This window comes from Mustela erminea, chromosome 2, assembly GCF_009829155.1.
Source record: "Mustela erminea isolate mMusErm1 chromosome 2, mMusErm1.Pri, whole genome shotgun sequence".
Classification (NCBI taxonomy): Eukaryota; Metazoa; Chordata; class Mammalia; order Carnivora; family Mustelidae; genus Mustela; species Mustela erminea.
In genome coordinates, this window is record NC_045615.1 from 159,182,033 (window position 1) to 159,207,452 (window position 25,420).

A 25,420-nucleotide genomic window follows, 5' to 3' on the forward strand; every position below is an offset into this window, starting at 1 on the left:
TTATTATAACAACTCATGATATACTTGCCTTTATGATATTAATAATGAGAAGGTAGTCTCTGGAAAATTAACGTCTACCTTGTAAAACTTGTGAGAGACTATTAGAAATGCGAGCATTACCACTTCTTTCTTTAAGATAGTGTTTGATATCTGTTTGGATTCATGGTGTCTCATCTTGTAAGTCTTTGATGATCTCATTATTCTTAGTCCCAAGAAGACTGCTGTGTCACATCCAGGTCAATGGCTTTATGAAGAAAAGAAGCCACATCAAACAGATTTGCTCCATGAAGATGGTCCTCTTATCCATGAAAATGTGCGCAAAGGAGTTAGGGACTTCTGCAACTGGGCTACTACTTTTGTAAGTTCATAGTAATACTTAGAACCAACTTTTTAAAGTCAAGCTCAGAGTTGCTATTATTAAAAAACAATGTTAGGATATGATCTAAGTCAAATAAAGTCAGAAAGGAATTATGATTCTTCCACCATTTATGATAGGAGTGTTCCCTATAGATGATGTTTCTGGAAAGTTTGCAAGCTTGCAGACTATTTGAATGCTTATTGTTTATATGCCACATTGCTGCTATTTCTTTCTTTTTAGTCGCTCTTTTTCTTTGCCAACTTTATTGAGATATAAATGACATATGATATTGTGTAAGTTTAAGGTATACAATGTGATAATTTGATATATATAAGTATGCATTTATATATATATCAAAATGATTACCACAATTGGATTAATTAACACATGCATCACCTCACATAATTATCTTTTTTTCTCTGCATTTTTTAATTTCTCCTCATTTTTTAAATAAAAAACATATAATGTATTTTTATCCCCAGGGGTACAGGCCTGTGAATCGCCAGGTTTACAGACTTCATAGCATTCACCATAGCACATACCCTCCCCAAGGTCCATAACTCCACCCCCTTTTCCCGACCCCCTCTCCCCCCAGCAACCCTCAGTTTGTTTTGTGAGATTAAGAGTCACTTATGGTTTGTCTCCCTCCCAATCCCATCTTGTTTCATTTATTCTTCTCCTACCCCCCTAACCCCCCATGTTGCATCTCCACTTCCTCATATCAGGGAGATCATATGATAGTTGTCTTTCTCCGATTGACTTATTTCGCTAAGCATGATATGCTCTAGTTCCATCCACGTTGTCGCAAATGGCAAGATTTCATTTCTTTTGATGGCTGCATAGTATTCCACTGTGTATATATACCACATCTTCTTGATCCATTCATCTGTTGATGGACATCTAGGTTCTTTCCATAGTTTGGCTATTGTGGACATTGCTGCTATAAACATTTGGGTGCACATGCCCCTTCGGATCACTACGTTTGTATCTTTAGGGTAAATACCCAGTAGTGTGATTCCTGGGTCGTAGGGTAGTTCTATTTTCAGCTTTTTGAGGAACCTCCATGCTGTTTTCCAGAGTGGCTGCACCAGCTTGCATTCCCACCAGCAGTGTAGGAGAGTTTCCCCTTTCTCCGCATCCTCGCCAGCATCTGTCATTTCCTGACTTGTTGATTTTAGCCATTCTGACTGGCACGAGGTGGTATCTCATTGTGGTTTTGATTTGTATTTCCCTGATGCCGAGTGATGTGGAGCACTTTTTCATGTGTCTGTTGGCCATCTGGATGTCTTCTTTGCAGAAATGTCTGTTTGTGTCCTCTGCCCATTTCTTGATTGGATTATTTGTTCTTTGGGTGTTGAGTTTCCTAAGTTCTTTATGGATTTTGGACACTAGCCCTTTATCTGTTATGTCGTTTGCAAATATCTTCTGCCATTCTGTCAGTTGTCTTTTGATTTTGTTAACTGTTTCCTTTGCTGTGCAAAAGCTTTTGATCTTGATGAAATCCCAATAGTTCATTTTCATAATTATCTTTTTTGAATGTGGTGAGAACATTTAAGATCTACTCTCTTAGCAACTTTCAAGTATAAATACAATTTTGTTAACTACAGTCACCACGCTGTACATCAGATTCCCAGAACTTATTCATCTTACAACTGAAAGTTTATATATTTTGGCCAATAACTACTCATTTTCCCCACCCTGCTATTTCATATTTTTATTTTCCATTTCCATGTCCTTTTTACTCAGTCCTTCACTCCTTCAACTCATTTTTCTTAGTTATATTTATCTGTAAGTACTCAGACAGTTATGTTTAACCACAACCTTCACAAAAGATATTTCTGACAGGAGTAGACTTTTGTTAGTTCTTAAAGTCTTTCCTTGCCCTCCTTCCAAGAATCCACTTAAATTCCTATTTGTATTCTTAAGTCCCTGCAGATGTCTTCTTAGTTTACTCCTGGATTTAAGACCTTCTAGGATATATAATCTTCTGCTCCTGTTTTTTGAAAACATTAGTCAGTTTTAGCCAATGTATTATTCAGGACTACTTCATTGGAAATCCAATGAATTTTCCAATCCTGAATTGGAAATCCAATTCAGATTGGATTAAGGGAGAGAAGGGAACCATCTTGAGGTCCTAGGAGCTTCAGGTATAGCTAGATCTAGGTCCTAAAATGTTGCGAGGTGTTCTCTCTGCCTCTTGACTGCTCTATCTGAACCTATTTATCTGACTCCAGTTTCAGGTGTGCTACATAGTTATTTGCCGTTCTATACATTATGCTGTGTTCACCACAAGTGTAGTTACTATCTGTCACCATATAACACTATTACAATACCACTGATTGTGTTTCTATGGTGTACCTTTTATCACCATGACTTATTCATTCCATAACTAGAAACCTTTACCTCCGAATCTCCTTCACGCATTCCACCTGTTCCCCTACTCACCTCTCTTCTGAAAACCCCCAGTTTGCTCTCTGTGTTTATAAGTCTGTTTCTGTTTTCTTGTTTGCTTTTTCATTTGTTTTGTTTTTTAGATTCCACATCCAGGTGAAGTCATGTCGTATTTGTCTTTCTCTGCCTTATTTCATTTAAGCATAACACCCTTTGGGTCCATCCATGTTCTCACAAATGGCAAGAACTCATTCTTTTTTATGGCTGAGCAATATTCCTCTGTGTGTGTGTGTGTGTGTGTGTGTGTGTGTGTGTGTACACGTGTACACACCATGTATTCTTTACGCACTCAGAAGTCTGCTTAGGATTCAGCAGACTGAATTTGTATCAGCCCATTAATTCCCTCAGGGACCCGCTGCTCCTGGCTGTCCTGAGTTGTCCCGTAGCACACCGACGAAGTCCTCCAGAGCCCCAATACTTCTTGTTCCCAGTGAATGCTGACCGAACATTTTCTACCTGTCCTCCAAACGACCTCTTCTTAGCCATAATCAAATACCTCCATTAGATTAAAGAAGAATTTCACCATTTGTCCTTGACTCATGCAATGTGATAATCTTCTAGGGAAGTTCCAACATTGATGAAGAGTTCATCCTGAAGCAGTTTGACATTGACTGTCAGAGCAAGTCCAGCCATGATGTGTCCCCCCCGACCAACCAGGCTCCTCCGGAGCTAAAGAAGAGAGCGGGGTTAAAGAAACTGCAGGAACCACCGTTTTTCCAAAAACCAGACTATGAGCAGAAACTCCAGAAACCACAGGTAACTGCCAAAGAGGAAAAGACTGAAAACCAAAGAAAATTAAGTAGGATTAAAATCTTAAATGTTCTTGAATTCTGGTACTTCAAGGGGGCAGTGGCCTTTTTTCAGTAGAATTCTTGAAAATTTTTTTGGTGTTTAGTAAATATTTGTTAAATCAATGAATATTTAATATATGTAATAAAGCTAGTTACATAAACAAGGCATAGCATTCAGCATTATTTTTTAAAAGATTTTATTTTCTATTTGGAGAGAGAGAGCATGAGAGAGGGAACACAAGCAGGGGGAGGGGCAGAGGGAGAAGCAGGCTTCCTGCTGAACAGAGAACCCGATGCGGGACTCCATCCCAGGACCCTGAGACCATGACCAGAGCTGAAGGCAGAGGTCCAATGACTGAGCCCCCCAGCCACCCCCAGCACTATTATTAATATCTGAATAGTTGTTGTTATCTCTATGTGTTTTACATGTTGAAATTCTAACAGTTGATGGAAATATATATGACAGTTTATTATTCTAAGAGTTAAATCCTACAGTTAATGATCATGAAAGTTGTTTATTCTTTAGCCAAAGAATTCTTGAGTGTTGGGGGGAGTCTTATGGACCACAGACAGTCATTCTTGAGCACATGCTTGCAGATTACTAACAAATCGCTCAGTTGTTCAATACCACTTGCCCATGAAGATAGAAGAACAAGGAAACAGAGGAGAAAAAGCACACTGTGTTCCAAAGGGAAGTAGAATGGACTTTTAAGTGCTTTTCTACATTTTTACACGATATACAGCTACAAATACATATATACGCAAATCAAATTGTATCAGTCCAAGCAACCTAGATGAAATAGATGCATTCCTGGAAAAATATAAACTACCAAAATTGAACCAGGAAGAAATCGACAACCTGAATAGACCGATATCTAATAATGAGATTGAAGCAGTGATCAAAAACCTCCCAAAAAACAAGAGCCCAGGACCTGACGGATTCCCTGGGGAATTCTACCAAATCTTCAAAGAAGAAATAACACCTATTCTCCTGAAGCTGTTTCAAAAAATTGAAGCAGAAGGAAAACTTCCAGACTCTTTCTATGAAGCCAGCATTACCCTGATCCCCAAACCAGGCAAAGACCCTACCAAAAAGGAGAATTGTAGACCAATATCACTGATGAATATGGATGCTAAGATTCTCAACAAGATCCTAGCAAACAGGATCCAACAGCACATTAAAAAGATTATCCACCATGATCAGGTGGGATTCATCCCTGGGCTACAGGGATGGTTCAACATTCGCAAATCAATCAATGTGATACAACAAATTAATATGAGAAGAGAGAAGAACCACATGGTCCTCTCAATTGATGCAGAAAAAGCATTTGACAAAATCCAGCATCTGTTCCTGATTAAAATGCATCAAAGTATAGGGATAGAGGGAACATTCCTGAACCTCATCAAATCTATCTATGAAAGACCCACAGCAAATATCATCCTCAATGGGGAAAAGCTTGCAGCCTTCCCGTTGAGATCAGGAACAAGACAAGGATGCCCACTTTCACCACTCTTGTTCAACAGATTGTTTTAAAAGATTTTATTTACTTATTTATTTGCGAGAGAGGTGGGGAGGGAGAGAGAGAATTTGAAACAGACTCTGTGCTGAGCGCAGAGCCCAACCGGGGCTCGATCTCACAACCCTGAGATTGTGACCTGAACCAAAACCAAGACTTAGAGGCTCAACCAACTGAGCCACCCAGGCCTCCCAAGTTCAATAACAGATTTAAGTACTTAACTGGTGGTCCAAGCCTGGGGTGTGAGGGTGGGGAAGTTCCTTTCTCTGAAAGTGAAAAACAATATATTATCCCTCTGTCTTCTACTTGTGATCGTTGATACTATATTTCTGACATCTAAACATAGTAACTTCGTCCTCTACAGCTGAACATCATTCGGTGACCTGCTTTTACATATGTGATGTTTTCCATCCGTGGTTACATATGTGATGTTTTCCATCCGTGGTTACATATGCGATGTTTTCCATCCTTGGCTCCATTGCACAAGGTTTAGGAAAAATATGCATTCCGACACTAATAGCAGCTCTTGAAATTTTCTGTTTGCTCTTCATCTCTGTAAAGCGTAAAGTGCACCGTGATGCTGGACAGGCAGGTTGTGTCCATCACACCCGAGGCCTGAACCACAGCTGGCCCCGGATCGGGACCGAATCACATTGCTCAATCCCCTATGTACAAATCATTGCACAAGTGCTGCTTTACCAGCCCTGCTGGTTATTGCCAAAACTGAACTTTTGACTGGCAGACAGAGGGTCACTATGTGAAAGTTAAAGTACATTTCCATATGGGGTCATTTTCCTTCGCTGGTAGGACCTCCTTGAATCCTACTGTGGATCTGCTGGTGATTAATTCCGTCAGCTTTTGTGTGTCTGAAAATATCCGTACCGTGCCTTCATTTTTAAAACAACTTCTGTGGGTATAGAATTCTAGGCTCACAGTGTTTTGTTGGTTTTATCCTTTTTACATTGTTTTGTCTGTCTGCACCTTAAAGGTGGTATTAATACCACTGCCTTCTTGGCTGTATTGTTTCTGATGAGGAATCTTTAGCCTTCCTCATCTTTGTTTTTCTGGACGTGTGTTTTGCCTTGGCTGCTTGGCTCTCTGTTGCTGGCTGTGAGTGGTGTGATTATTAGGTACACCTTGTGCCTGGGGTTTGCTGCGCCTCTTTTATCCACGGTTTTATACTTTGCATCAGATTTGGAGAATGTTGATCATTATTTCTTCAAAAACTGTTTTTATCTCTCTTCCTCTGGGCTCTGAGGATGCCAGTTACATGTAGTTACATGTAGTTACGTTGCATGGGGTTGTCCCACAGCTCGCTGCTGCGCGTCCAGTTGGGAATTGTTTTTCCTCTCTGTCCTATGATCACTGTCCTTACAGATTCGAATCTGTTCTTTATGCAACGTCTAATCAGCCATCAATCACCTCTGGTGTTTTTCAGCCATTGCGTACATTAAAATTTTCATTTCAGAAAGTTTGGCTTGAGGGGCACCTGGGTGGCTGAGTGGGTTAAACGTCTGCCTTCGGCTCAGGTCAGGATCCCAAGGTCCTGGGATCGAGTCCCACATCAGGCTCCCTGCTCAGTGGGGAGCCTGCTTCTCCCTCTGCCTCTGGCCCTCCTCCGCCTGGATCCCGTGCTCATGATCTCTCTCTCTCTCTCTCTAAAATAAAGAAATAAAATCTAAAACCCCCCCCAAAAAAACAAAAAAAAATGTTTGACTCGAGTTTTTAAAAAATATTTTTAAAATATTTAAAAACTTGAATTAAAAAAAATATTTCCACATCTCTTCTTAATCTTGAGCTTATGAAATACAGTTATACAGTTATAATAACTGTTTACTACTGGGATGTAGTTAAACTTACTTGGAAATTTTGATCCTTTTTGGTCTTGGCTCTCAGAATTTGTTAGGAAGGACTGACTGTTCAGTCCATGGGTGATTCTCCACAAGGGACAAGACCCTTCGGTTTTTTCTACCCAGGGTCCTGTGAATCTTCAGGCTTCTCAGAAGGGAACAGAAACTGTCCCTGACCCCGTGTACATGCTGCACCCTGTTTCTTCTAATCCTTTTGGCTGGTTCTTTCCCTAAGCTCGGGTAGTTTCCTCTCACACATGCTGAGGAAGATGTCTGCAAACCGCTGATTGCCCTCTCCATGCACTTCTTCGCTTTCTGTTAATTGTTGCTGTCAGCTTGAACCACCTTGGTCTGGTCTTTCAATTCCAACCATTCAGCTCGGGGTCTGCTGGTCTCCTCCGAGCCTCTCCCTGCGCTGTGGCCTGGACCGTCTCTCAACACAGCAAGCTGGGGCCGGTGCCCGGGTGGCTCAGTGGGTTGGGCGTCTGCCTTCTGGTCAGGTCGTGATCTTGGGGTCCTGGGACTGAGCCCTGAACTGGGTTCCTTGTTCAGCAGAGAATCTGCTTCTCCTTCTCCCTCTCCCTCTGTGCTCTCTCTCTCAGTCTCAAATAAATAAAATCTTAAAAAAAAAAAAGAGTGATCTGGGGTAATTGTGAGGCTTATCTTTTTAGTTTCTCGTCTCTTAGGGGATCACTGTATCTGCTATTTGATGTCTAGTGTCTTATAAACCATTATATATGGATATATATATTTATACTTATTTCTTTTCTTTTCTTTTTTGGCTGCTGCATGTGGAGGGTGAATCTGATCCCTGTTCCAGAAGTGGAAATTCCCTTCGTTATTTTTATCCCACTTACTCCTGCTACATTGTTCTTTGGTCTTCTTTAAAACTCTGAGCTTTCCTACAACCTTTTCTGTGCTCATAATATTCTCTCTGCCTGAAGTGCCCCTCTTCCCATGTCTACCTTCTTATACCCTCCTCTAAACCCAGGTCATAGGCCGGTTTTTCCTTGGAGATTTTTCAGGTCCTGGGTTGACATGAATTCATTCTTACTTCTAATCTCTCCCAGCCGCCTGGGTCCCTACTGCCATATAACTCTGTTTGCCTCATATATTCATTCACCCATTTGTCTATGCAATCCTTCAACGAACATTTCTGATTTCCTACTACCAGGTGCCAAAAAGTGCTGGGAACAAACCAAGAAGCAGAGACAAGTGCTTGTTTCCTGCATTTAAGGGTTGACAGCCTAGTTGGGTCAACATGTAAATGATTAACTATAATGACACGGTTCGTAGGGAGAGAGAGGAAGAGGTAATCGATTCCACCCAGCATGGGGCGAGGGTGGGTTCCGCGAAGGCCTCGCAGAAGAAATGGTGTTTGTACTGAGTCTTGAGAGATGACTGGTCACCCAACAACAGAACGTGCTTCCGAACTCAATCTGTCCAGTAGCAGTAGTAGAGGTTTCATACCCTCCTTTCCCTGCCTTTTACTTTCCTTGTGCACTCACTCTTTCTCTCTCTCTCTGACAAATAAATAATAAAATATTTTTTAAAAATATTTAAAAATATTTTTAAGTAGTTAAAAAAATAAAAATAAACATCCCACAATGCACAGGAGAGCACCCTCCCTGACCGCCCAACAAAGGATTATCCAGCTCAAAGTATTCATAATGCCAAGTTAAGCAATCCAATTTTAATTCACTAAGTATTATTGAGCACCTATTATATCCGAAAATATTGTTCTAGATGTCAGGGGTTTGTACCTAGGAACAAACTGCATTTTAAAGCATGAACAGAGAGACGAGCATCAGAAGACAACTTAGCATGTCAAACGGGGCTATGTCGCGTTAAGAAGAGTGAGGCAGGGAGGAAGCCAAGGATGCTGCGAGGTGGCTACAGGTTTTCGACCGTCTGTTCGAAGGGCAAGGACGGAAATGCTGAGGTCAGCTCTGCGGAGGGCTTTCCCTCCCCTCTGCTCCGTCCCATTCTCTCTGCCTGAGATAAGGCAGATCGGACTTGACTTGAAATGAACCACACATTCTGCGTCAGGTTTAAATGTGAGTGAGAAGAGAGGCGGCAGAATCTTGGTGGTTTCATCGTTTTGTCTTGCTCGCTGTGTGGGGATCACGTCCACACTATCAGGTCACGACCCAGCAGGTCTCTTTACGTCTTTCATTCCCTACTGAGGAATGGGGGAAAGGAAGGAAGGCCATCTATTTTTTTTTTTATTAAACAATTTTTTAAAAAATTTATTTATTTGGGGACACCTGGTTGGCTCAGTTGGTTAAGCAGCTGCCTTCGGCTCAGGTCATGATCCCAGCGTCCTGGGATCGAGTCCCACATCGGGCTCCTTGCTGGGCTGGGAGCCTGCTTCTCCCTCTGCCTCTGCCTGCCATTCTGTCTGCCTGTGCTCGCTCTCTCTCACTCTCTCTCTCTCTGATAAATAAATAAAAAAAAAATCTTTAAAAAAATTTATTTATTTGACAGAAAGAGATCACAAGTAGGCAGAGAGTCAGGCAGAGAGAGAGAGAAGGAGAAGCAGGCTCCCCGCTGAGCAGAGAGCCCGATGTGGGACTCGATCCCAGGGCCCTGAGACCATGACCTGAGCCGAAGGCAGAGGCTTAAGCCACTGTGCCACTCGGCGCCCCAGGAAGGCCATCTACTATTCCTTCTCTTTCTCTCTTCCATTTATGGGGAAGAGATTAGTGTTGGAGAGCGTATTTGTTGTTGCTGCTGTTGGATAGCATTTTGATCAAAACTAGTGTAGCATTTATAAGGCTAAATAAAGGCAGTTCTGGGCTCATAGGAAGTCTATAACTCGTGATTATGGCTGACTGAGTATTGGTGGTTTTTTTTTTTCCCTTGATATTTATTTATTTGAGAGAGAGAGAGAGAGATGGAGGCCATGCACAAGCAGGGGGAGGGGCAGAGGAGGAGCAAGAGGGAAAGAAACAGGCTCCCCGCTGAGTGATGACCTGAAATGGGGCTTCATCCCATGACCCCGAGATCACAACCTGAGCTGAAATCAAGAGTCAGATGCTTAACCAACTGAGCCACCCAGGCACCCTGGTTGGTTCTATATTGTCTAAGGTCATTATGCTTCAGTGAAATATGTGATTTTTTAATATGATTTCTAGCTGCTTCACGTAAGTTTCTCCTTTAATCTTTCCTACAACCCTATGGAGGGGATACTCTCATCTTCATTTTATAGATGCAGGATTAAGTAATTTGCCTCTGGACTCATAGCTACTAAGTGGGGGAGGCTGGACTTCAACCCATGTTTGTCTAAGTCGAAGGCCATATTTAACCACCCATTTTTTCTTGTTCATGAACTTTTCACGGTACCTTTGTAAATAAAAGCATTCTGAAACTTCATAAAATACCTTGACAAGGATCAATAATGAGCTAAAAATAAATGCTACTGCTTTCAGAAACTAAATCATAGGTTTATTGAAATGACAAATATAAAAAATGAATGAAATTGGGAATTATGTTATTTTCTGTAGAATCCTCATAAACCAAAGTGTGTGAAGATGAGATATGGAGCCTGGTATCTGAACACCAAGTTGTGGAAAAAGCAAAGAGCAGACGAACCTTTGGTTGACCCCAAGGTGTCATGTAAAGCTCAAGATGAGAATTTTAAAAGGGAGATGCAGGAACAGGTATGTGTATATGTTGAGATTAGATCATCCGATCTGGAGGGTTTCACAGTGTACCTGGTAGCTCATACTGAAGCCAGAGTCTGGGTGAAACACAAGTTCCAGAAAGTCTTACAGCTTGCATGTTGACCTCAACAATGGGAAAGTTACACATACACACGTTGTACGTGTAATAAGTAAGACGTGGGATCTCCTTGCTTTGTGGTAGACACAATGTCTCTAAAGATGGGACAACCACTCATCATATTCCTAGCTTTCTTGGGACAATTAATTCTATGGATAAATTGGTTGTTCCAAGGGTGGAGTGACCTGGTAGGACCACCTGCTCGGAATGGATATAACATCACGGGTTCTCTTTGAGTAACTAAATGGGAAGTTTGCATTTTGTCAGCAATGGATGAATGTTAAAGAATTCAAAATTGTCTTCGGGAAACATCTTTTTGCAGTTCAGCAGAGTTGTAGGATTTGTCTAAGAGAACAAGGACAAAGGTCAGTAAACACTGCTTGGTATCACAAAGCAACAAACACGCCTAACAAGTAGGTGCTCTAATATCACTACACAAAACTCTGTGCCCGCAAAAGAAGGGCAAAGAAGTTACAAAGAAGATACTCATTGTAGTCCTGGAAATTTGGAGATAATGATGCAACACCTGAACAGAACTCTGAGACGAATATTTGTGAACCTCTTCTCTTTTACAGGGGGCCCAAAACTTCTCCCAGAAAATGATGTGAAAACACTGCAGAAGGAAGTAAAATGTTGTACAGATTTGCCTACTCGTTCATTTAGTAATCACTCATTGATTGCCTCCTTTAGATTGGAAACCTGAGACCAGAAGGATGGTCCTTTTTATCTTTTCCAGTAGCGGGTATGACATTCTTCTTTTCAGATGTGGGCCGGACACAAAGTTAGAGCACAAGATGCTTAAAGAAGCCTATACATAATGTAAATAATGTTCAGTAGAATTTTCTGGCATATGGTTTCTGGAGCAAAATATCTAAATTTATGTGAATTTACTACATAACATAAAACTATCCCAGCTGCACTTAAAAAAATAACAAAACATGAAGGAGTAAAGGTTAATTCTTAACGAATTAAATATTGAAAAATAATAGTGGTTGCAAAACTTACTATTTGTAAGTGTCTTAGAAGTTCTTTTGTTAGAAATACATTCTTAAAGACTTACTCAAGGCTTAAGGGATTTTACAGACATATTCCATTTTGATGGTGAAAGCAGGGAAAGATGTTTGCCAAAATGGGGACAGTAAGCTCCTGAAAAAGAAATAACGTTTAGATTTTGGAAATAAGGTTGCATATTATAGTGAAAGATTATTTACCGGACAGTCTAGACAGAGGGAGGAGTCGAAACAATGGGGTTGTTCCATAATGACGTTTATAAATCCCACGCTTGGAGTTCCTGAAGATCGAATTGCCCTGGGGACTTTAGCTGCATTGACTGTGGCATCCCAGTTCATCAGACACATAAGACGCAGTGCAATGCCGGCAAAGCACAGTCGCTAGGGCGACATGGCTGTCTTGCAGGAACACACGAGTTTCTCTGTTCTTGGAGGAGCTCATTTGGGAGGTAAAACGGTGTTAAAGAACAGAGTTACAATGACATAAACTTACCTATCCAGTTTTAAAATTCAAATAAATGAGAGGTAAAACCGAAAGGATACGTAAAGATCCCAAAGGTATTGGAACCGGATCAAATCTTTTCTGATTGTCGTGCCCTTTCATGTTAAAATCTATTAAAGAACAAAATCCAACCAGGCAAATTTAAAGGTGTAATTAGCCTTATTCAGTGACTCACTGAACCATCCTGTCCAACCAGCAGAAGTGAGCTCTGAAGAGTTGTGTTGTGTAAGACGGAACACAAGTGGAAGAGTTGTGTGGTGTCAGGAGGAAGGCTTTCATAGGCAGAAATGAGTGGGTCAAGGAAATTGTTGCAAAAGAAAAGATTGTTCCAGGTAAGGTCACCTTTCTTAGGGGGAAGGGCAGGGATCTCAGGCAGAGCCTCGCGGGCGCTCATCGGGAGATTCCAGACTCACTGGTTTAAAATCCCATTCATGGGAGAATCTGAAACTTCGATTCGGTATTCGATTAGGTATTAATCTCGGTGGGGCTTCACGCAAGTGACTCCATTTTGGATCCGTTGTTCCTTTTTCACAGTCGCACCCCCGCCCCTTCCGGAGACTGTCCCCTGCACCGAACGGTGTGATCAAACTGTAAGGCATTAGCGCTGCTCGCAGCGGGTGGTCTGTAGGTCCCAAAGCTTCGGTGGATCCCATTTCTTTTGATGAATCCCTGTGGCGTTCACGGGCGGTGATTCAGGCTCACCGTGTTTTAGCCAGTCATTCCCTTCGTCTCTTCGTGATGCTCCAGACTTAGGGAGATCATCTGCTTGGTGACAAGCAGCTACAAACATGCATTTCAAGCTATTGAGAGAACGGAACCCACCAGGGAGAGTATTATGGTAACTGCACACGGGATCATTCCCAAAGTTTGGAGTGCACTTTGGAGCCATGGTTTCCGAGACCCAACTGGTCAAAAAATGACCCTGTTGTCAGAGGCGCCCTTTTAAGCCAAGTGGCTTGCCCAGTGATGTTACGTAAGTGAGTTTCGGCTTCCCCAGCGGTCTTAATCCAAGGGCAGCATGTGGTGTACGGGCAGCATAACACAGACACCTCTTTGCTCAGCTAAAAGATAATCCTTTTATCAGGAACAACTTTGGCCGGAAAGTCTCGGGGTATTTGCTGGGCAGCTAGTGTCTTAGCGATGGAATCTGCAGATTTAAGAAGCCTCTGATCATAGTCTCATCTGTTCTGACTCCTACACCAGAGGTCAGCCAGGTTTTTTAGTGCTTATGGGAAGACAGTCACCCAGCCTGAAATAAAAGGTCATCCTAAGTGCCTGACAAAGATGCGTGCTGCTGGTGCAGTCTCTCAGTGAGCGGGGGCAGCTCTGGTCTTAATAATAGTGGGCACGTGGGGGTGCATGAGTAAATGTGCCACTGGGGTACCTGCTTCCAAGCAGGGGTCAACTGTAGTTTGTGGTGACGTGGGAAGAGAAGAGAAATTGGCCGCCGGGAGGACCAGGGAATGTCTCGCAACGTGACGAATCCAGGAGTCTGCCAGTTTGCCTCCCGTAGCAATGGACTGGGAGATACAGATGATGCAATTACCCTTCTGGGCCAGTGTTAGAGTCAAGAACAGAAAGAGAAGAAGGAGTTTCGTGTTCACGGATGAAGTGCTAATCAGTGCCTTGGGTAGAAAGCAGTTGACTTTGATCATTCTCCTGCTCCCCGTGATTCAGGGGTCTCCAGTATCTGCACGAGACCAGGTGTCGGGCGAGTGGCGGGGGGACTGCTCTGGCTGTGGACTGTCTATCTGGGGCTCAGGGGCCTCCAGTTTCGTAGCAGTGGCAGTGGTCAGGAGTCCTTGGTAGGATCCCTTCTAATGGGGCTCAAGGGTTCTCATCCTTTGATGACGCTTCTGGAATACCCAATCACCGGACTCCAGACTGTGGCCTTGAAGTGGGATCGGATTAAATCTTCAATCTGTGGTTGATGTGCTTGAGCCTCCGATGGTAAAGAGGTGCGGCAGCTGATCAAACCAGGAGGAGGCAGCAGGGATCAGCTGAAGGTCGTAGAAGACATTGGTCTGCCGGTGACTATTTCCTGGGGACTGAGTTTATGTTTTCCAAACAGATAGGAAGACCAAAAGCAATACCTTAAGCCAGGGGAGTCCGGTGATTTCAGCAAGTTTAGAAATGTTAAGTTAGGAGTGCCTGGGTGGCTCAGTGGGTTAAAGCCTCTGCCTTCGGCTCAGGTCATGATCCCGGGGTCCTGGGATCGAGCCCCACATCAGGTTCTGTGCTCGGCAGGGAGCCTGCTTCCTCCCCTCTTTCTGCCTGCCTCTCTGCCTGCTTGTGATCTCTGTCTGTCAAATAGACAAATAAGTAAGTAATCTTTAAAAAAAAAAAAGAAATGTGAAGTTTGAGGATCCCATGAGTTCTGTCAACCTGGCCCGATGAGTCCGGCCGATAAAGGCAATGCTAGTTCCAAAAAGCTGGCAAGGTTTTCATTAAGCCTCATACACTTTGCCAAGTAAAGTGGCTGCCTTGACCGCTGGAGATTGTGGAAGCTATGCCCCAAGTGGGAAACACACACTCCGACGGTTTCCTCGCCATCACGAGGACGTCCGCCTTGCAGCCGGGGAAGGCTGGCGCCCACCCAGACAGCACGTGAGGGAGCAGACAGAGCGGTGACCCCATGCCTCGGCGTGGCTGGAGGAAGGAGTCCAGCGGCGGGTGTTCCGAGGGTCCAGAGGGAGGGGCTCTGAGGCCCTTGGAGACCACCAGAGTTTCTCTAGGCTTAGGAAGCTGGCCTGTCGCACCTCAGTGCAGATGGTCTTGGCAGCTTTAGGACATCTCCCCGCTAATGTCAGTTCCCAGTTCAAGTTCATCTTAAACGTCCTGGAGTGGGTTCGGTGATGCAAAAACCAAAAAGTGGGGCTTGTCAGGAGCCAGGATGAGACCGGCAGGTGCCTCGAGTTTCCCACAGCCCTAACCCTTGTTGACCCGTGTTCATTTCTGATCTGGGTGCAGACTGTTGCCGTGGGACAAGGAAGTCAGGGTGGCCAAAATCTGGTGAGGACGGGTCATTGTTTTGCAGAAGCAGAGTGGATTTCATCCACACACGCAACAGTCTTTATAGATTTATTTGCTGCTGCCTTTGCACGGAAGTCAGCTGGGGGTATTTCTCTGACACTGAGGTTTCAGTCTTTTATTATGAGCCTCCATTTTGACGACAGTTTCAGGAGGTAAGAGACGAGCAGTAAGATCGTCTACCTATTGCCCATTTTTGATTGAGTCCCAGAGGACATAAGGAAGCCCCTTTGTTTCTGTAACATCCCTAAATCCTGGATGACCCCAGAGGCAGGCTGCTATGATCCTGAGAGCTGGCCTGCTCAGGTAAGGGCACGGAGCACGATTTGTTGCGTGGTTGGAGCTTAGGGAAGGTTTCCCCTTTGGAGTAGGTCATCTTGGATAGGAATCGTGCAGCCAGACTGAAAATCCTCTTTCTTATTTCTACTGTATGACCCATGCATGGGGATGCGATCAGGAGTAGTTCAAGGAGTATCTCATAAATCAGGACGCGCTACCACAAAATGGGACGCTAGTGCCTTGTAGTCACCGACTTGACTTCCTCAGGTAGAGGCGGTAATGTAGCAGGATTAAGGGTGTTGCAACGTCTAAGACTCAGAGTAGGCGGTGAACGCAGAAGGATCTCTTAGGAAGTTAGTGTACCTGCAAGAAATGTTGAGTCGATTCTGAGTTAAGGAGACTTTGGACAGTGTGTGCAGTTCGCGAATAAACGTCATTTCCTAGGGTCACATACGGTGAGACTGCCATTCTCGCCTTGCTGTGACTGTAGCCGTAAGACAGCTGGGCCAGGGGCGCCTGGGCGGCTCTGTGGGGTGAGCCTCTGCCTTAGTGTCAGGTCATAATCTCAGGGTCCTGGGATCGGGTCCTGGGATTGAGTCCCGCATCGGGATCTCTGCTCAGCAGGGAGCCTGCTTCCTCCTCTCTCTCTCTGCCTGCCTCTCTGCCTACTTGTGATCTCTGTCTGTCAAATAAATAAATAAAATCTTTAAAAAAAAAAAAAGACAGCTGGGCTAGGCAGGAGCGACAGAACCAGGCTGTGTGCTATACTGGGTCCCAGGCTTCTGGCTACTACCCTGCCCTTCAGTGAGCCTTCCCAGGGCTTGAGTATCCCCTTCCTGCACAAATAAGCCGAAAAGATTTGCACAGTGGGGTGGCCCTGAGGCAGGCGGGTCTTGGGGTGCTTGTCTCAGTCTCCTGAAAGCCAGCACACAGTTGTCTTCCCAAGGAAAGTGTTCGGGGACTGAAATTTTAGTAAGTTCACAGACTAGGGTAGCTAATAGCGAAAAAGTAAGAGCCTATCATCTTCAAGAGCCGGTCAAGCCTAGTTACCCACTAGTTACCTAGTTGTGCATATAGGAAATTCCTGGACTAGCTTCATTCTTTGGGGAGATTCAGGGCTTCAACAATGACCCAGGTAATGAACAGGGTCTAGAGATAATTGTGATTTTTCCCTAGAGACTTTGTGTCCCTTTACAGCTAACTGCTCTAGCAAATCAGTGAAATCTTCTATGAACTCTTTGGAGGCTGAAAGTAGCAAGAGGTCATCTACGTATTGCAAAAGGATGGATTTCCCAGGCAACTGAGTGTTGCTTAAATCTTGGTAAAGTGCTCGACAGAAGTAAGAAGGGGCCTCATGACCCCTTGAGGCATCACTGCGCAGGTAGAGCGTTGACAGTACAAGGGAGGCAAATGGGGTGGTTGGGATCACCAGGGGTGTTGGAAAGGCTGAACAGAGGTCCGCAGCTGTGGACCATTTTGAGTCTGGTGGAACTCCTGACAGAAAGGTGTCTAGGTTTGGAATGACGGGGAGATGAAGAATCACTGATTTATGAATAAATCCCAAATCCTGGAAAAATCAGCATCCTGTCCATGACGTTTCCAGACTGGTGAGGTCGGCTGTAGGAACTGGCACAAGGGATGGTTAGCCCCCAGGCGATGAGGTCTTCTGTGGGTGTGAGGTCTTATATGGCCCCAGGATTTAATGGTTAGTGAGGTGATTTAGGGAGAGGTTTGGTTACACCTGTTTGAAGTCTCCGGGAATGGCTTGTAAAAGTTCGGCTTCTATTTTGTGACCTTCTTGTGGTCCTTGGGATGTTGAAGACTAAAGATCTCGAACACCATCCATGGGGTTTTGCGGTCTTGCTTTCTGCATCCATTTTTGGACTTCACCAGGTCCTACCAACATGGGTACAGGCTGATAAAGACTGGGCAGCCGGGGTCCGGGGCCCTGAGAATGACTCAAACTCTCAAAAAAACTTCTGGGCTTCCTCTCTAGATTTAGGAAGTTCTTTAATTATGAGCACTAGCTCAGTCTTTGACCAAGAAGTGACTGAGAACTGAGAGGTTCGTTTACAACCTTGAATAGTTTTATTTTCAAAAGCAACTGTCCAAGAGTCTCTTCCGAGTGGAAGGGGTGTTCAGAGGATTAGTAAGCCCCGGGTTCTTGGGTGAAAAAGGACAGAGGGGAGCAACAGAAGTTGCCCGAGTCCTACAGTCTTTTATTTTAGGTACCTCTTGTGTCTCTAATTTTTCATTTGCTTTCTGTAATGAAGTAGTTCAATGATGTTATTTTGGAATCTTCAAACCTTTTGGAGGCTTCTGCGTACCAGTTGAACAGGCGTCCCATTCTGCATTTTCAACTTGCGACCCTCTCGCTCTCAAGTGCATTTCTTAGATGAGTGATCTTGTCCCACCAGAATATTCCCCATAATGGCCTTTTTAATTCTATTTCTAATTTTTAATTGTAATTATAATGTCATTTTTAGTAAAATATTGCCATTTTGCTAGATATCTGCAGCTTCTGGGAACAGAGTTCTTAGACATAAAATAAGCAAGCATGTAGGCATGTGGATATCTGGATAAAAAGGGTCCCATTTCTTTTAGCTAGGCCTTTGGGTTTCTTGGAGCCAAACTTCTACCTAAGAGGGCCTATCACAGGGGTCTTCTCAAAGTGGAAAACACTCTAAGAACCTTTAGATGCGCAACTTCTGTCCACCAGTCTTTTCATCATGACTTCTGAGATGATCATTAGCAATAAGCCCTTATTTAAACCTGAATATCTGAGGCCACCCACTGGGCCTGTCCAGCCCAAAGCAGACACAGATCAGCTCAAATCAGATCTAGTCCAGTCCCGAATCCAATCCAGTCTGGTTTTTAAGTTGGACCCAGTAACCAGCAGTTCCCTGTGTGGAACCTGGAGACCAGAAAAAGGACTGAACCAGCAGACCCCAAAGAATAGGGGGTATGGACGGATCCCAAACAAATGGAGAACCACAGCTGCAAACGTGGATCTGGTGACAGAACCCCCGATAGAGCAGGCGGTTTCCAGTGGTGGGGGATGTGGAGAGCCGATCAGATCAGGAGCTTGAAGCAGAGAGTGGAGCTCAGAACCAGAGGAACTTCCCAGAGGCCCTCAGGAGCAGCAAGAGAGACAGAGAACTCAGTGTTCTCAGGCACCACACTTGTTTCTTGTTGCCCCCAACACCACTGGATGTCTCCTTCGCTCCCACCGCTGCCCCCAAATCTCTTAAAGAACAACAATTCAACCAAGTAAAGTTGAAGATCGGATTGACTTTATTCAATGGTTCATGAATTGGCAGCAGCTCATTGAACAAACAGAAGGGTGCACCAAGGACTTTTATGAAATGGAAGGCTTTTATAGGCAGAAAAGGGGTGGGATAAGGAAAGTAATTAGCAAAAGAAGACAGAGGTTTGTTGTAGGCAAAGTCACCTCCCTGAGAAGGAAGGGCTGAGTTCTTATGCAGAGCACCTGCCTAGTGCTCGTCAGGAAAGTCCAGACTGCCTGGTTTAAAATCCCACTCCTAGGGCAGGCCAAACCCACAGCTGGGTTAGGTACTAAGTCTTGGTGGGGCTTAACAGAAGGGACTCCATTTGGGGCCTGGTGTTCCTTTTTAACAGATCTCAAAATTACGAATATATTGTCAAGTGGAAAAAACACTCTTTTCTTGCTCTACTACTCTCAATTCTGGTCAGCAGATGTGTCAGGGTTTTTCTTTTCCCGATACCAAGGAATTCTCTGATTCTCCAGACACCAGCTGAGTGTCCTACAATTTAACTCAAGTCTGCGACTGTCTACCTGGAGTTGGCATCAGACGTGACAGGGTAAGGGCTCAGTCCCACAACCCTACCCCCACTTCAGATGCCAATCATACGTCAGGTTCTCCCTCGTGCTTCCGCACTGGGCATTGGAGGTCCCTACACCTCCTCCTCGGGTTCTGTCATCTGCTCAAAGAGCTCAGGAAAACTGCTTACTCACGAAATTATGGGTTTATTGTAAAAGGAGATAACTCAGGACTAGCCAGATGCACAGAGCAAGGTGTATGATGAAGGGTGCAGAGCCTTCGTGCCCTCCCTGAGCACCCCCCCCCACCCCAAACCTCTGCATACTCACCAACCTGGGAGCTCTCTGAACCCTGTCCTTTTGGGCTTTTATGGCGGCTCTAATAGGTAAGCGTGGCTGATTACGTCACTGGTCATCTGTGATTAACTCAGCCGGAGATTGCAGGATGGAGCGGAAGTTCCCACCCTCTCATCACACGGTTCTTTCCTCTGGCAGGTGGACTCCGTCCTGTGCTCTCCAAGGGCTTTCCAAAAATCACCTTGTTAACACAGTCTCTGTTGTGGTTAAAAGGGGCTGGTTATGAATAACAAAAAATTCTCCTTTAGCCTTTGTGGCACTTACCACTTAGGAAATTGCGATGGTTTTTAGGAGCTCTGTGCCAGGAATGGGAAGAAAACCGAATACAAATGTCTTACTGAAAAATCACAGTATCACACTTGTCAATCTCAAATAGGTTCGATTCCAGACATCTGGGCTTAATAATTGTCTAATTGCTAAAAAGTGTTGCTTCTCCTTAATACAAGAGTTAGAAAAAAGGGGGCAGGGAAAGGAGAGGAAGTTGGATATGTTTTGAAAGTCTTTATATTCAGCTCGTGAACGTTATCTACACGTGTACTCCCAGAGGAGAAGGAAGTGATTTCAGATGAGGTACTTTATAAAGAGCTGGCTGCTTTTAGTTGGGATAAGTGGGAATCAAACTTCTGACAGCTGACCGGTTTTTGTTATTTTTCTTTGTCATTGTTTTTGTTTTAATGTGGATCTTCTTCTTGGAGGAGTCGCTTGCTGACCTTCATGGAACCACTGCCTTTAAGGATTTCGTTCTAAGCAGGGGCTACAGGATGCCAAGTGTGAGTCCGGGGTCATTTCAGCAAGACTGGCTGAGGGGTTCACAGTCGCTGATGGGACAGCACAGTTGCCTACCAAAAGCCAACTACAGTTGACTCTTGAACAACACAGGCTTGGACTGTGCAGGTCCACTTACATGTGAATATTTTGGGGGATAAATACAGTACAATACTGTAAATGTATTTTCTTTTATGATCTTTTTTTTTAAAGATTTTATTTATTTATTTGACAGACAGAGATCACAAGTAGGCAGAGAGGCAGGCTGAAAGAGAGAGAGGAGGAAGCAGGCTCCCTGCTGAGCAGAGAGCCCAATGCGGGACTCGATCCCAGAACCCTGGGATCATGACCTGAGCTGAAGGCAGTGGCTTAACCCTCTGAACCACCCAGGCGCCCCTCTTTTATGATCTTCTTAATAACATTTTTTCTCTAGCTTCCTTTAATGTAAGAAGATGGTATGTAAAATATATATATATAAAACATGCAAAATATATGTTAATCAACTGCCTATGTTATCAATAAGGCTTCTAGTCAACCTTATAGATTATTAGTAAAATTTCCGGGGAGTCAAAACGTATACATGTATTTTCAGTTGTGGGGGGTTGGTGACCCCAACCCCTGTAGTATATTGTTCAAGGGTCAACTGTACTTCTCAAAACAGGATTCGGGCTATGGTAGAAAGCGCATGCTTTACCCCAGACAAAGGCCCAGAGATAGGATTTGGTTTTTGCTTTTTTTTTTTTAAGATTTATTTATTTATTTACTTGACAGAGAGAAATCACAAGTAGACGGAGAGGCAGGCAGAGAGAGAGAGGGAAGCAGGCTCCCTGCTGAGCAGAGAGCCCGATGCGGGACTCGATTCCAGGACCTGAGATCATGACCTGAGCCGAAGGCAGTGGCTTAACCCACTGAGCCACCCAGGCGCCCCTGGTTTTTGCTTTTTTTATTCTGCCTATTTGATTTCTGCTCTCCGAGGTGCTGTCTTCCTGCTGACTCACCTGACTTGAGTTTGGCTTTAATGGGACCAAAGCGAAAGAGGTCCCCGTACAGGGCGTGTACCTTGCAAACTCTACCACTCGAACACTCTGAAGTCTCTAGAAAGTCTCTGAGTGTCTTTTACTTTCACATGTAAGGACAAAGAGCTGTGGTTTGGGTCAGGACAAAATGGAACTGAGATTCACAATAGTGTTGTAACATGGGGTCAGGCTTGTGTGGAAACAGAACAGGGCAAAAGTTCACTTCCCCAGGACCCACCAGTTTTCCCCACTTTTTCTTACCCCCCATCTAGTTTCCCCTTTCTTAACTTGTAAAGCTGGCCCCAGCTGCCTTCCACGTGGAACAGCCACGCTGGGAAGGCCACGTGCCACATGCGTGGGGTGGAAGGTCGGCAGAGCAGACCATTTTTAGCAAGAGAGCCTCAGAGCCTAGAGTTCTGTGCCCAGACCAGCGCTGTCACCACAGTCAGTTTGCTAAAGTCGTAGCGTTGAGTCACTCATTTATGCAGTGTCCCCCGTGTGCACACCCACGTGTCTTCAGGAAGCCGGCGGCCAACATGACGTTCAGGAAATGCAATACTAGATTTCTTCTTTTCCATGAATGAGAGAACTGACGGTAGCTTACACTTACCAGCAAGTACGTGTATTGACTAAGCACAGATCCAGACGGGCTCAAAGTTAATGTGAGGGAAAGTCTTGAGTGCGAGGTGGAGACGGGCAGAAGATTCCACGACGTGACAGGGCTGGGAGGAAATACTGTCCTTTAGCTCTGAGCCTCAGTAATAGGCGGGGAGCTATAGTTAACACAATTATCCACATCGATGTACTTGTAACTGCCTAATCAGAATGCGAGGGTCACATACGTATATATTTACATCTATGATATAGAAAATGTCCTTATAATATTTTTCAAAGATTTATTTATTTGAGAGAATGAGAGAGAGAGAGAGAGCACATGCAGTGGTCAGAGGGAGAGGGGGAGAAACCTCAGCAGACTCCCACTGACACAGGGCTCCATCTCACGACCCCGAGATCGTGACCTGAGCTGTAAACAAATTGGATACTCAACAGACTGAGCCACTGAGGCACCCCATGTCTATTATATTTTATGTAATTACTAATTAATTGCATATATTATATATCTTACAACATATGTAAAAATACTTAAGCATAAATATAATTACATGATATATGTGTGAGATATATATATATATATTTTTTTTCCTGCCAAGGACTGTATACATACATATATATATCCTTGTTTGCTGTTGTAATAATTCAGTTCTGTCTTAACATTTTTAGTGGCAGAACACTTTTTAAAAATTTTTTTGATTTGTCCCTTGTTGGTTTAATCAATCAATGAACATTTACTTCAATTTTGGGCAAAAAGAAGCATGCCTGACACATGGGCTATACTCTTCCAGCTGCATTAGCTAGCGAGAGATGATGTCCTTGACTACATTTGAGTCCTCTGAGAACACCTGTCATTCCAAACCCTGGAATACATTTTCTTCCTTTATTCTTACATCTTATATCTTCTATTTTCACAATAAATTTTCAACTAAAAGGGAGGGAGAAATTTATTTTTTATATATATTTAATATATATATTATATATTTTCAATATATGTCATTACTTATTTAAATATATATGCATATATACATATTTATATCCATATATGTAAACATTCATTCTTTCCATGCGCGTGAGGTCTGTGCATACTGTACACACGCACTCACGTGTGTTACATGAGCGCAGGTACTTGATACACATCCAGCGTCCGCTGCTGGATCACCTGCCCTATTCCTTACCCTCAGCTTCATTCTGCTACACAGATGGGTCCCAGGTGTTTGATAGAAGGGATGAGCAGCACGAGGCTTTGCTGAACTGAGCCGGGCTGGACTTGGGCACAGAACGAATGGGAATTGGAGCGGGATACTTCGGATGTTGTACAACTACTTTCCAAAGTCCCAATTTATCATGTTCATTTGTCAACATGAAATTTTGAGTACCACAAGGATGTACGTCAGAGTGTGAGGTTGTGAATGTGGGCACGGTAGTGGCTGTGGGCAGAACTGTACAATTTACTTCAATTTATTTCCCAATCTAATGAAGGTTTACTCTTTTTTTTTTTTTTTAAGTTCCTTGCGAAGATGTATGTCAGGAAGGAGCGCAAATGTGAGTGTAATAAGACCTCTATCAAATAACTCAAGCATAGAAGAATCTTGGGAAGATGATTATTTTATTTGCTACATACTTAGCTATTTCTCTGTCTCCTTTTAAACCTTAAATAAAATTCATAAGTGTCCCATGGATGTACAACTTTGACTTAGTAACATCCATAAAGTTCATGCTTAATACTTAAAAGCATTTCACAATGGTTGTCTGCTTCCGTTAATCAGTATCTTATACATCCTATCAGTGGTGAGATCAATTTTCACACATTTTTGTAGCATTGTCTTCTCACATTTTTGTAGCATTGTCAATATTGCATAGTTATATCAACTATTTGTAAATAATAAATAAAACCATAAATGGAAGCAGAATTACTCTGGGGCACCTGGCTGGCTCGGTGGGTGGAGCATCAGACTCTGGATCTCAGGGTCGTGCGTCTGAGCCCCCACGTTGGGTGTAGAGATTAGCCAAAAATAAAATCTTAAAAAAAAGAAAAGGCAGAATTATCCTATTGCATTTTCTGATATTATTATTTTCCCTAGTCTTGAGTGAATACCTCCTTTATTCTTTTTAAAAATGTTATTTTCTTTAAATCTGAATAAAGTTTACTCAAGTTTTTTCCCTTTTTAGGCACATTAGTCTTATTTTTTTAATATTTTATTTATTTATTCATGAGAGACAGAGAGAGAGAGAGGCAGAGGCAGAGAGAGAAGCAGGCTCCCTGATGTGCAGGGACCCACGACACGGGACCTGATCCCAGGATCCTGGGCAGACGCCCAACCGACTGAACCACCCAGGCACCTTAGGCATGTTAGTCTTGATAATAAAATGTGTGCCTAAAGATAAAGTCATAAGTCGTAAAATTTAATGGAAATTCAAGATATATTTTTTAAATTAATTTTACAGAGATTATTTCTTGTTAAAAATGCTAGTGCTCATGGTAGAAAAATCAGAAAATATAAACTAACAAAAAGAATATAGAAGTCGTGACTAATTCCTACAGAGTCAGAAATAAGCAGTCTTCACTTACTGGAATACATCTTTCTAGATCTTTCTCTATGAGACCCACTATGTGAAATTTAACCAAAAAAGGAGTTTATTAAAAGAATGTGGAATCCCAGAGTTTTGTGAGTGAGGGCATCTGCCTTCAAATGCAAAATCTCTGGGTGTGAGCTTCCATCCTCTGGGTCTGTCGGGATTTCCTCTCAGCCACCCGTTTGCAGGACTGGCCACATAGCGGTTGTGCTGCAATTGAGCCTTTGTCACGTCCTCCGTGAGTCCAGACACGTTAGGGTGACGAAGTCCCTGACAGAAGCATGAACCCCATCGTGTCAGCCCCTTCCTGGAATACCATGAACACCATGGCCGAGACTAAGCCTTCAGTAAATCTGTGAGGTGGGAAAGGAAGTCCAAGTCGCTGAAACCCGCGCAGAGTCTGTGTTTCTGCTTCCACACGCACTTTGTTTGCGAGATCACCAGGCCCCGCTGGAGTCCCTGGGGAAACACGTGGGCTGACGTGGAAAGGCCAGGTCAGCCTTTTCATGCAATTCTCGAGCGCCTCCTCTACAGTGGAGACACTCGGTGGGTACGCGTGAGCCCAATAGCCTCATCCTCCAGAGGACCGGTCCCGAGAGATGCCCTGAGCGCCCCTTTCCCGGACATCTCGCCACCCCAGCCTGGCGCTCATGGTCCTTCCCAGTCTGGCTACCGAGCTAAACCCTCAGCTCCTGACCAATACGGGCGACAGAGGCACCT

General features: G+C 43.8%; 1 protein-coding gene across 4 annotated transcripts in view; it reads left to right on the forward strand.

The window, feature by feature from the left end:
• The window catches only part of LOC116585226 (protein FAM47E-like), a 45,716-nt gene that overhangs the window by 13,301 nt on the left and 6,995 nt on the right, over positions 1–25,420 (forward strand). For 2 of the 4 annotated variants that reach the window (XR_004283504.1, XM_032334620.1), the window contains exons 4-8: positions 208–358; positions 3,371–3,565; positions 10,474–10,629; positions 20,426–20,500; positions 23,632–23,668. Coding sequence is in view for 3 of the 4 variants with exons in the window: in XM_032334620.1 (XP_032190511.1) it covers positions 208–358; positions 3,371–3,565; positions 10,474–10,629; positions 20,426–20,500; positions 23,632–23,668 (614 nt within the window). In the remaining variant the exon portion in view is untranslated. Of the gene's footprint in view, positions 1–207; positions 359–3,370; positions 3,566–10,473; positions 10,630–20,425; positions 20,501–23,631; positions 23,669–24,347; positions 24,358–24,888; positions 24,906–25,420 lie in introns of those variants that run through there. The other 2 variants (XM_032334622.1, XM_032334621.1) reach the window with 2 other exon arrangements.